This window comes from Argentina silus, assembly GCF_951799395.1.
Source record: "Argentina silus genome assembly, chromosome: 5".
NCBI classification, from domain to species: domain Eukaryota; kingdom Metazoa; phylum Chordata; class Actinopteri; order Argentiniformes; family Argentinidae; genus Argentina; species Argentina silus.
In genome coordinates, this window is record NC_139659.1 from 959,995 (window position 1) to 972,494 (window position 12,500).

The 12,500-nt window shown below is 51.1% G+C and overlaps 2 protein-coding genes across 2 annotated transcripts in view; one reads left to right on the forward strand and one right to left on the reverse strand.

Moving 5' to 3' along the window:
• LOC310804631 (amyloid-beta A4 precursor protein-binding family A member 1-like) overlaps positions 1–579 on the forward strand; it is a gene marked incomplete at both ends in the record, with an annotated part of 8,780 nt that extends 8,201 nt beyond the window's left edge. Inside the window, 2 exons of the mRNA XM_083669949.1 lie at positions 70–210; positions 508–579. Coding sequence (XP_083526075.1) covers positions 70–210; positions 508–579 — 213 coding nt within the window. The remainder of the gene's footprint in view (positions 1–69; positions 211–507) is intronic.
• Positions 580–1,605: 1,026 nt separating this feature from the next.
• Positions 1,606–12,500, reverse strand: part of tjp2a (tight junction protein 2a (zona occludens 2)) — a 28,415-nt gene continuing 17,520 nt past the window's right edge. Inside the window, exons 6-24 of the mRNA XM_083670341.1 lie at positions 12,448–12,500; positions 11,771–11,874; positions 11,489–11,642; positions 10,081–10,192; positions 9,370–9,500; positions 9,074–9,158; positions 8,721–8,871; positions 8,356–8,464; positions 7,942–8,161; positions 7,501–7,685; positions 7,040–7,135; positions 6,845–6,924; positions 6,459–6,669; positions 5,700–5,800; positions 5,205–5,429; positions 4,446–4,547; positions 3,680–3,979; positions 3,151–3,236; positions 1,606–2,864 (exon numbers count right to left, since the gene is read on the reverse strand). The exon at positions 12,448–12,500 is cut by the window's right edge and continues 713 nt beyond it. Of these exons, the coding sequence (XP_083526467.1) occupies positions 2,711–2,864; positions 3,151–3,236; positions 3,680–3,979; positions 4,446–4,547; positions 5,205–5,429; positions 5,700–5,800; positions 6,459–6,669; positions 6,845–6,924; positions 7,040–7,135; positions 7,501–7,685; positions 7,942–8,161; positions 8,356–8,464; positions 8,721–8,871; positions 9,074–9,158; positions 9,370–9,500; positions 10,081–10,192; positions 11,489–11,642; positions 11,771–11,874; positions 12,448–12,500 (2,659 nt within the window). The 3' untranslated portion in view covers positions 1,606–2,710. The remainder of the gene's footprint in view (positions 2,865–3,150; positions 3,237–3,679; positions 3,980–4,445; positions 4,548–5,204; positions 5,430–5,699; positions 5,801–6,458; positions 6,670–6,844; positions 6,925–7,039; positions 7,136–7,500; positions 7,686–7,941; positions 8,162–8,355; positions 8,465–8,720; positions 8,872–9,073; positions 9,159–9,369; positions 9,501–10,080; positions 10,193–11,488; positions 11,643–11,770; positions 11,875–12,447) is intronic.

Sequence of the window (12,500 nt, forward strand, 5' to 3'; positions counted from 1 at the left end):
CCCACTCCCACCTCCCCACCCCCACCACCTCCCCCACCCCCTCCCACCTCCCCCTCCCCCCCTCCACAGATCTGCAGCCTGATGAGGGGGGGCATCGCTGAGAGAGGGGGGGTCCGCGTGGGTCACCGCATCATCGAGATCAACAGCCAGAGCGTTGTGGCCACGCCTCACGAGAAGATCGTCCACATCCTGTCCAACGCAGTCGGGGAGGTACGGAACATCTCACTAACACCCCCATCTACCACCGGGGTCAAAGGTCAATTAATTCACACTCAGAGTCAGTCCAGGAAGATGATTCAAAATCCTGATTCAGGTCATTGAACAGAACATTCCCCAGTGTTTAAATATCATTTATGTCCCAGCCAGGAAGACTGTTCATATTTTTCAAGTATGCAGGAAATCTCTAATCTGTAATCTCTAATCCCCGGTTCCTCATAGGAGATCTCTAGTGTGTGAGATACAGTGTCAGTCAGATCATGTGACATATGTGGTGTGTCTCTGCTGCAGATCCACATGAAGACGATGCCGGCGGCCATGTACCGCCTGCTGACAGCACAGGAGCAGCCTGTCTACATCTGACACAACATACCAGGGACTCTCACTCACACACACACACACACACTCTCACTCACACACACACACACACACACTCTCACTCACACACACACTCTCACTCACACACACACACACACACTCTCACTCACACACACACACACACACTCCCACACACACACACTCCCACACACACACACACACACACACACACACACACACACTCACACTACCACTCCCACTCACACACACTCCCACACACACACACTCCCACACACACACACTCCCACACACACACACACACACACACACACTCTCACACACACACACACTCTCACACACACACACACACACTCACACTCCCACTCACTCGCACTACTTTCAGGAGTTTTCTATTTGTTAGATTACATGAATTTATTTATAAGTTGTGTATTTATGGATTATTTATTTATTTATTGTGGGGTTATGTTACTGTTTGATTCAGCTCAGCACTGACTTGCCTTAACCTGTATCTGTCATGATGATGTGTGTGTGTGAGCTCATGACAGAAGCATCTCAGAAGAAAAGAATCAAGGCACAGATTAATAATTTACCAGGCGGAGTATAATATAAATGTGATGTGTTTTATCAAGAACCAAAGATTACAGAATCATATGTGCATCTTAACGAGGCAGATAGAGAGTAAAGAATACCTCCTCAAGAGTCTTATGAATGTACGACACTGATGCTGGACCTGCAAATTGTAATGGCATAAAACCCAAATAATGTGATCTTTTCATTGGACCAAAACAATGTGGGGAGGGAGACATTAACTGTGTTCAACAAAAATACGCTCAACGAACTCTGCAAAGCCAAGCCTGTTCAGATGTTCAGATGTTCAGATGTTTAGCTGTTTAGCTGTTAGCTGGGGCAGCGGTGGTGTCAGCTGCTGTCCTGTAATCTGGCCCTGGTGAAAGTGTCAGTCCGGCATAACCCGTTCTGCTTGAGGCTGAATTAGAATTAACAACACAGTCTCTGATGAATTATTAGAGTTAAAACATTCACAAGGCAAAGTTTTAAAAGTGATTGATTGATTGATTTATTTTTGTTTAGTTTCAGAAGGTTTAAAAAGTCCTAGCCTCACTACAGTTGATTTCAGCAGCCTGAAGCCCATGAATCAAAGAGTAGCACATCAAATACAGACATTCAGAACAAAGCAACAGACATGAAGACAGTGTCAGTAATCATCCTGTTCCTGACACTCCCTGGTAGAAAAAACAAAGAAAACAAAACAACGAAAGAAAAGAACAAGAAACCAACCAGATTGTGCCGTCGTCGTGGGGATGTTCTGTGTACGCCCGTAACCGTGTGATTGTCTCAGGTTGTTTGCAGCGAATACAGAAGTAAACTGGCATGTCTCCCCCCTCAACACTCTGAGACCATTTCTGACTGCTTGCTTTTTCTTTCGCAGTGAACTGACATCATCATTATGCTTTCAGAGCTAGAAAGGCACTTTGCATGTTCTGATATGTTCCAGTATGTAATAGGAGTCACAGACACACAGAGACAGGAAGGAATGTTCAGGTGTACAATATTAAAATCATGATATTCTAATGCAGGACATTTAAAAACTATATCCATAGATTATCCACCACTAGCTAACACCAGCAGCAGACCGTACAGCAGAGAACCGGTGTGGACAAAAAAACATTCTGTGTTTCGTTCAGATAATTGTATTCTAGTGTAACAAAGAAAGACTTTTTCAGAAAACATACAACAATGTATAAAGATAATATATATATACACTGAAATATAAGGTTTTATAAAAAAAACTAAAACAAAAAAAAAGTACTCAGACCCAGATCACTTTGGACATGAAAAGGTTGGGGTGAACATCAAACAGTACCTGTTAGGGTAGATGAAGAAGGGTACTTAGTGGTTCGGTTACAGGTAAAAAGGCTGATACACCATCATGTTCAGGCTAACAGTCAAGGTTAAAACACACACACCTAGGCTGCTGTTATTTGCAACAGGTACTGTCCTCCTGCCACTAGATGGCACCACATAACAAGGTGTACATACGGGACGGGTCACAAGAAGGCAGGTTGGACACAGGGGTCCCTGATTGGGTGAACACAGTGAGAACCGCCCGATGTGATTGGTTGGATGGCCTGTGACCTTACAGCTCGGTGTCTTTGTATTTCTGGGGGTTGCTATAGTAACCCCTCCGCGTCTGTTCGGCCAGCTGTCTGCGGTAGTCTTCCTCGTCGTCCCTGTTCTCGGAGTACGGTGGCCTGGAGGAGGGGGTCTGGGGCTCCGGGTTGGAGCTGGAGCTAAACACAGGAGAGGAGAGGAGAGGAGAGGAGAGGGGAGGAGAGGAGAGGAGAGGAGAGGAGAGGAGAGGAGAGGAGAGGAGAGGAGAGGAGAGAGAAACGTGTCAGTTTGTTCAGGTCTGCAACACTCGCTTGTTTGAGCATTTCATTCCTGTTCAGTGAGCTAGAAACATTCAACCACATCACTGAAGAGTCTCAGTAAGAGAAGGGTTAGAACTCAGACTACGGCCAGAGAAACAATCTGGTTGCCCATTTATGTACAGGAGTGACGAACAGATGAACTCACCCTATTGGCTGTGGACGGTTGTTATTGGGCTTTGGTAGTTTCATGGGGACGGCATAGATGTCAGGGTGCTTCTGGGCTATCTCCAGCTGGAGGAAGAGGAGGAAGAGGAGGAGGAAGAAGAGGAGAAGGGGGAGGAAGAGGAGGAGGAAGAAGAGAAGGCCCAGTTATGTCAAAGCACATACATGACAACTACACAAGGCAACATTAAACTTTAAAATGTCCCAGACACATTTCCCTTTGGAGACAAAGCACATCTCATCTTAACAGCACTTAAACACCCCCCAGAGCACTCATCAATGCATGTTTAATCAGCAGGAGCAGTGTGATATGATCTCACATGAATGAATCATAAAAGCAACTCTACTGAAGGTCCATCACATTAGAAAGATTTCTGTGTTAGCAGGATGACGTCGACTCCTAAACGAAAGGCAGCGGCTTGGGAGCGTCGCTGCAGCGCGAGTACTTCTCTCCGTGTGACCTTATTCCATCACCATAAACCCGGCGGCCCTGGCGGCCCGGCGGTACTGACCCGTGCATTTTCAGCCTCCTGCAGCTCCAGCATCCTCTGGGCTCGGGCCAGGTGGTCCATCTGCTCGAAGGCCTTCACCTTCCCCATGAAGGAGCGGCTGGCTGGGTCCTCCCCAGACCCCTGGCTCTGGTCATCTGCCGACGGACCCCGGGCGAAGGTGGGCTTCTGGGCCACGGGGGGGGGCAGGGGCTTGCTGGCCACCCCGGGGGTGACGATGGTCCCGGGGGCGTCGCTGCTGATGGTGCTGCTGGAGAGGGAGTCGTAGCCTCGGGAGGAGTCGCCGCGGTTCTGGGCCCTCACCTGGACCCACGCAGGAGGAGGGGGCGACACAGGAAGGTCATTTAGTGGAACACTTTTATCCAGAAGGGGGTCGGGCTCATTATCATTAGTCTCGGGAGAAGAACTCGATGAGTTACAGACAACGTGAGATTTACAGTGAGTGGAATAATGACATGTTCATTTTAGTATGTTTTCTTCTGCTTTCAATAAAACATTTCATAAAGCCTTCGTGCAAATTCTGAATTGATGCTGAGAGGAGGGTTTGACTTGGATGGATGGGAAGGAGATGAGTTATGGGTTAGGGTTAGGGTTAGGTACAGGTAGTAGGTTCAGGGTTGAGGTTCAGAGTGTGGGTGGGCTTGATCTAGGGGGACTTGGGTTAGGAGAAGTCTGGGTTGGGGTTCAGAGTGAGGGGGGGCTAGGTCTAGGGGGACCAGGATTAGGGGAAGGTCTCAGGGTTGAGGTTCAGAGGAGGGGGGGGTCTCACCTTGGGGGGCTCAGGGATGAAGGAGGGGGGTGGACTGGGGTCTTTCAGCACCTCTCTGCTGCCTGATCTCCTCATACGAGCCCTGGGCTCAGGGTAGGATCTCTACAGGGGCAGGGGGAAGGGATGAAATACATTATGTCAACACACACACACACACACGCACACACACACACGCACACACACACACGCACACGCACACACAGAGACTAGGTTGATCGTGAACAATGAGAGGTTGACAGAGATATATTGATGGTGACTGACACAGACAGACGTAGATGAGCTGATTCCATGAGACAGTCAGATAGACGGTCATGGTCTAACAGACTCCATGTGACAGTCAGAGAGACGGTACTGGTCTAACAGACGCCACATGACAGTCAGACCACCAACCATTGTCTTACAGACAGATGGAGACTCCCTGGGCGACCTGGTCGCGCTAGAATGACGACACCTGTCATAAGACAATGACAGACCAACATGAGCCCACTACAGACAGTCAGTTATCAGACAGACAGACCAACAGGAGCCCACTACAGAGTCAGACAGACAGTCAGTTATCAGACAGACAGACCAACATGAGCCAACTACAGTCAGACAGTCAGTTATCAGACAGACAGACCAACTACAGACAGTCAGTTATCAGACAGACAGACAGACAGACCAACAGGAGCCCACTACAGTCAGACAGACAGACAGTTATCAGACAGAGAGACAGACAGACAGACGAGACAGTGATTGACAGATGAGGTCACAGCCCACCTCCTCTGGCAGCACGGGCTCCGAGGAGCGGCTGATGGCAGACACTGGATGGGGCTCGTCCATTGGCTCGTCCAGCTCGTTGTCAGTGTAGGCCCCGCCCTCGTCGGCGGTGTCGTCCATGTCGCTGGTCAGACGGCTGTCCATGCTCAGGTAGTCAGCACTCATCGCCGACAGGTACGACATCCGGTCGTCATGGATATCCAGATCCTCCTCCGAACCGTCCAGCTGAGAGAGAGAGGGAGGGGGAGGGGGAGAGAGGGAGGGAGGGGGAGAGAGGGGGAGGGAGGGGGAGGGGAGGGACAGAGAGATGAAGGTGTGTGAAACTTACAGGCACACAAACACAAACCGCAATACACATACGTCAACTCATTACACACACACACACACACACACACACACACACACACACACACACACACACACACACACACACACACACACACACACACACACACACACACACACACACACACACACACACACACACACTCTTACCTTGCCCTCACACACCCAGACGGCCCTCTCCTGCTGCGCTCTGATGGAGTCCTTCACACTGCCGTACCACGCGTCGTTGGCGGCGTTCAGGTCCACGGTCGCTAGACGGGGAACACACAACAACGTCACGTCTCCACGGCGATAAGCCTTCATCCCCGTAAGAGCTGTAATCGGTTTAGAACTCAACGGATGGGTGCAGCCGTGATGAAGAGTGGGGCTTAACCAGGTTACAGTACTGAGGTTGAACTTGGGCTTAACCAGGTTACAGTACTGAGGTTGAACCAGGGGGGATGAAGCATCTGCCTCATTAAGAAAGATGTTTACCACTTAGTGTCCACCACACAAACAGGGGGGCGGACCCATTAGCTTGGTTCCACCCCCCTCCCCCACCCCCGGAGAGCTGGTGACTGGAGGGTGGCTGGTTCGATCCCCCACCCCAGGAGGGAGGCGGATATGAGCTGGTGACATATCTAAGGTGTCTACCACTGCCGTTGTGCCCCTGACAAGACAGACAGACAGACAGACAGACAGACAGACATACATACATACCAGCCAGCCAGCCAGCCAGAAAGACAGACAGACAGACAGACAGCCAGCCAGCCAGAAAGACAGACAGACAGACAGACAGACAGACAGACATACAGACAGACAGACATACCAGCCAGCCAGCCAGCCAGCCAGCCAGCCAGCCAGAAAGACAGACAGACAGACAGACAGACAGACAGACAGACAGACAGACAGACAGACAGCCAGACCAACCGGTGAACAGGTGTGTGCAGGTCTTCCTCAGTTTGACCGCCTGCTCGTAGAGTTTGCGGGAGCTGCGGCTGGAGCCGGGAACCAGGCGGTTCCTCATGGTCTTGACCCCTGACTTGCTGTCCGGGTTGAGGAACACCACGATGGGGTACCACTGGGTGTAGTTCAGGGTGTCCACCGCCTTAGGGGTCACATCCAGGAGGGCGTGGAGGTCCTGGGGCGGCGGGGAGAGAGAGAAGGAGTCAGGTTGAGGAGGAGGAGGATGGTGGTGGTGATGAAGAGGAGGGTAAGGGGGATTATGATGATGGTGGTTGTGGTGGTGTTGACGTTTGTGGTCGTAATAAGGAGAAGGAGGAGGATGATGATGATGATGGTGTTCATATGTTTACCTGTTCAATGATCTGTCGAATAGTGTTGAGTCTCACAACTCCAGAGGACTTCTCAGTGCCGGCATCCTTAGGCTCCGTCTCTGTGAGGACACACAAATACACCGTTAATGTCTTACACTCTCACACACACACACACACACACACACACACACACACACACACACACAAACATATTGCCTATAGCGAAGTTCTTACTGGCTATGACAAACTCATCAGGCAGGTCATTGGCCAGTTTCTCATTGACAGCGTCTGCGATTGGCCCAAAGATAACGACAGGTCTCCTGAACCCAGCTGAGGAAAAAAAAACACAAAGACACAATCAGCGCCACGCACATCTACGACGACCTCCTGAAACACACGTCAGGTTGTTGCAAACTGTCGCCCCGCAATTCGAGTCGCTCCGACCCGAATCTCGAACTTGCGACCTTTGACTTGCCAACACACATGACCGTCTCCTCAAATACCCGATGTTAACTAGCTGCGCTATTCGACAGCGCGTGGTTGGTTGGTGAGTTTAACCATCTCAGTTACAGCATGTCTAGTCAACACAGGGAAAATGTCCATTTCACAAATATTCAGTGCTAGTATGGTAGAATACTATGGTATTCTGTTGTATGCATCTGAGTGGCTTGTTAGAAGGGGGCAGGGAGACCTACCCTCTCTCAGGACCACCCTCTCGTAGGCGGGGAACTTGGTGGTGATGGGCGTGGCCGTCAGGTCCTCTCTGCTCTTCCGGAGGTCCTTCTTCTTGGCTGCCCTTTGACCCCTCAGCCTCCAGAAGTCTCCTCGGTCGTTGCCTGCGGCTCTCTGGGCGTTCTGGACGTTAGACATCTGCTCCGCCCTGCCGACAGACAACGCCAGGAGTCAGTAACACACACACACACATACACACACACGACACACAGGGACAAACACACACAGCCTGTGACACAGAACCAGACCCACGTGAACACACACCTGCACCCACACACACAAAGAGACAAGCGTGAACACACACACACACACACACACACACAGACACAAGCGTGAACACACACACACACACACACACACACACACACACACTCAAACACAAGCGTGAACACACACACACACACCTGCTCTTGTTGGGGATGATGCCCTTCTCCAGCAGCTGGTTCTCTCTGTCCGTGCGGATGGCCAGCCAGTTGCCCAGCTTGCCGTCGTAGAGGGTGTCCGTCACCTTAAAGATCTCCCCTCTGATGAAGGGCAGGCTCTGGGGGGCTTCCTTCTCGTACTCAAAGTGAGTCCTGATGAAGAAGGAGTCCCCTCGGCCTGACGCCTGAATGTCCTTAAAGACTGAAACAGAAAGTAGACAAAACAAAAACCGTCAGATCGGTTGATTATGGAATCAACTGATGGTCTTTTATATAATTCTTCTTTTTTTCTTTTTTTGAGACAGTGGAGAAAGACAGGAAAGTAAGGTGGAGAGGGCATGTCAGCAGGGCATGGGCCGGATCCTAACCCATGCGGACGTGGGCGAGTTGACTCACCATCAGGTTTGCGCTGAGCCAGGATGGTGACATCATCTCCCTTTGGGATCTCCAGCAGGTAGAGGACAGCGTCCTCACGCACCATGGCCCTGAAGTCCTGGTTGTTGACCTACAAACGAGAGAAACAAACATGAGACACCACATCAACCCCCCACCACACAAAACTACGGAACGTTGGAGAGACACCGAACTCAGGAGCGACCATCAGGAACCTGGGCCGCAGTCACCAAGCCTCTCAGAGTAGGAAACAACTCAGAAGTGCTCCAAAAATTCAGAGAGTGATGCACATTTGGCATTGAGCGTGATTCCTCTGGTGTCATGAATGGAGTCGTTCTGAGAGGCTTGTTGAGGGCGGAACCTCCTACCTTCATGATCTGGTCCCCGGTGCGGAGGCCCTCCAGCTCCGCGGGGCTGTCCTCCTGGAGGCCGGCGATGAAGATGCCCACGTCGTTCCCCCCCGCCAGCCGCAGACCCACGCTCTCCCCCTTCTGGAAGCGCATCATCATTGTGTTGGGCCTGGAGTGATGTCACACAGGAGACATTATGACACACGCAAAGACAGCTGCATGGCCACGGCCTGGGGTCAACCTGGGGTCAACTCTGACCCTCCACATATCTTACATGTCTTCCCTCCTCTCTCTCACTCACCCATGCTTCCTGTCAATCTCCTAATGAAGCAGAAATGCCCTAAAAACCCTGTTTAAACAGGAGAACTCACCCGTAGATCTCCTGGTCCTCTATGCTTGGTTTCAGTTGGGTCTTTGGGGCGGAGTGAACCTTTGGTGCCACAGCGACTATTGGTGCTGTGAAACACGACCAAAAACCAGATGAAACACCTGAGTGACTGTTTTCTGTCATAACAACAGCCATGACTGGTGTGTATGATGTAGTATGTCCTAATGTTATAGGCAGTTTAGTTCTGGGTCTGGTTTTTAGGCGGGAATTAGTCAAAATAGGGAATTCAGCAGAAAAGTTAAAATAACTACCCCGGGAGGTGAAGGGCATTGTGGGTACCTGGGGGTGTTTCTGGACGAGACTCCTCCCTCTCTGGAGGCGTTGGGGGCCTGTCCTCCACGGCTCTCTCTGGCATCCTGAACGGCGTTGCCATGGCGCCCATCTTGACCAGCCTGTTCTGAGGCTCCTCCCTGTCACACACACAAATGCTGTTGTATGACACGTCTGCAGAGTGGCAGGGTGAGGGTGTGAGGGTGGCAGGGTGTGAGGGTGAGGGTGGCAGGGTGTGAGGGTGGCAGGGTGTGAGGGTGGCAGGGTGAGGGTGGCAGGGTGTGAGGGTGGCAGGGTGAGGGTGGCAGGGTGAGGGTGGCAGGGTGGCAGGGTGTGAGGGTGAGGGTGAGGGTGTGGGTGGCAGGGTGAGGGTGTGAGGGTGAGGGTGAGGGTGTGAGGGTGGCAGGGTGTGAGGGTGAGGGTGAGGGTGGCAGGGTGTGAGGGTGAGGGTGAGGGTGTGAGGGTGAGGGTGGCAGGGTGAGGGTGAGGGTGTGAGGGTGGCAGGGTGAGGGTGGCAGGGTGTGAGGGTGGCAGGGTGTGAGGGTGAGGGTGGCAGGGTGTGAGGGTGAGGGTGGCAGGGTGAGGGTGAGGGTGAGGGTGGCAGGGTGAGGGTGTGAGGGTGAGGGTGGCAGGGTGTGAGGGTGAGGGTGGCAGGGTGTGAGGGTGGCAGGGTGTGAGGGTGGCAGGGTGTGAGGGTGAGGGTGTGAGGGTGAGGGGTACCTGGGCTTGTCTCTGAGCCTCTCGTTGGAGGAGTGGGAGGACAGGTCCGAGTGGTGGCCCCGGCGCTCGTCCTGGGGCGAGTAGGAGCGGTACGACTCGATCTCAGAGATGTCTGAAGAGAACACACAACGTCACACACCAGTTAACTCATTCATAAAGTCAGCTAACTCATTCATAAAGTCAGTTAACTCATTCATAAAGTCGCCCCAAACTGTCAACATTCTAGAGCGCCAAGGGTGACTTTATTCACCAAAAATCCATAAATGATGATGCTTCATTTTGTAGCCAATCAAAGTGTTGTTGCTAGGTAGACACCACATAGAACACTTGGCCCTCTAGGTGGTGAATGTTCTGGAATGCTTTGGCAGTCAGTGAGTTCACCAATGTCTTTCCTCATTCATTCATTCATACCCTGAGTATATTGTTGTATTTCTCATACAACATTCTGATAGAGAGAGAGAGAGAGGGGGGGGGAGAGAGAGGGGGAGAGAGAGAGAGAGAGAGAGAAAGATATGTGCACACACACACACACACACACACACACACACACACACAGCCACCTCTGTTGTGCTGGTCCCGGCTGCTGTGGCAGACACCAGACACTCCCTCCATATCAGAATATCATAACATAATCAAATTCTGTCACATCCAAACTGGGATTATGATGGCGGATTAGATGACCTGCCCAACGACATGCACACACGCACGCACGCACACACGCGTACACACACAGCGTCCCTAAATCAGATTAAGTGGGTCACTGGTCCCTGGGTCATGTGACACGGCTCCCCCAAAGAGCTTTGGGTCAGAGCATCACTCCCTCCTCCCCTCTAATCACGCAGGAGCCAATCACAGCCTGCGCTGGGGTCATGTGACATTCGAAAACAAGCCAGTCGCCATGGAGACAGCCGCCTCTGATCGGAATTGCTTTTTTCCATTTCTTGTGATGTTTATATATCTGCTGCTTTTACCCAGAAACGTTCCTGGAAGCAGCCATTAATAATGCATTAACAAATGCTTGTGATTGGATATGGCTCTGAAGGCTGTTTTAACACACTACTTCTCTCTGCACCAATGACAGCCCACGGAGGAGGAGGAGGCGGAGTACAAACAAAACTTTATTATCCCCAGGGATTTGGACAGAATCAACCACAGAAATAAAACAAGACACTTCAAACAAAGCAAAGACATGCAGGACAAAAACACAACATGAAACACATGGTACTGTATTCTATAAACACCATTAATGACAGAACACCAGAACGGTGCCAGGATGGTTCTGTCCAGAGTGATGAACAGTTTGGAACAGAACTGTATGGCTCTGGTTCTGGGTCTGTCCACATAAAACGCAGAGTGTCCCTTTAAATAGGGAAGGAGTTGCTGCTTGTGAGTTTGGAGGGGATCTCACCATCGAGCTCGGAGTCGCTGTCAGCCAGCGGGGGGATTCGGATCAGGACCTGTCTCCGGTCCCTCTGGACCACCAGCTGCAGCTTCCCCCTCGACTTCTCAATCAGCTTCCCTGCGTCGCCCAGGGAGAGGTTCTCTGTCACGGTACCGTTGATCTGGGGGGGGGGGGGGAGTAGGTGAGTATACCATACTAAACCCAGGGTTTAACCCGAGTTAAACCCAGACCAGGGGTGAGTGAACCATGGTAAGCCCAGACCAGGGGTGAGTGTCTGTGGGGACTCACCTTCAGTATGATGTCCCCCTCCTGGAGGTTTCCGTCCCTGCAAGCCAGCCCTGTGCTGGTCATCTCCTTAATGAACAGCTGGCTGCCCAGACGCAGACCGTACTCTACACACACACACACACACACACACACACACACACACACACACACACACACACACACACGCGATAAAGGGATAAAGTTCAGTGAGGCAGGCAGGAATCAGCATAGTAAGAGTTAAGACTGAATGATGTCTATGGACAGTTAACAGTAACACACAGTAGACAGTAGATACCAGTAGATACCAGTAGATACCAGTAGATACCAGTAGACACCAGTAGATACCAGTAGACACCAGTAGACACCAGTAGACACCAGTAGATACCAGTAGATACCAGTAGATACCAGTAGATATGAGTAGATATCAGTAGATACCAGTAGACACCAGTAGATATCAGTAGATACCAGTAGATACCAGTAGACACCAGTAGATATCAGTAGATATCAGTAGATACCAGTAGATATCAGTAGATACCAGTAGATACCAGTAGATACCACCACCACCACGACTACTACTAACACACCCAGGTTCCTGGCTCCAGTCTGACCCTCTACCATCTCTCCCCCAAAAAAGCAGAAATGCCCTAAAAGAACATAAATAAATAAAAAAATAAAATAAAAAAATAAAGTCGACTGACCTTCGTTGGGCCTGTTCTTGAGCAGCAGCACGCTGACGGGTTTTTCCAGAGGC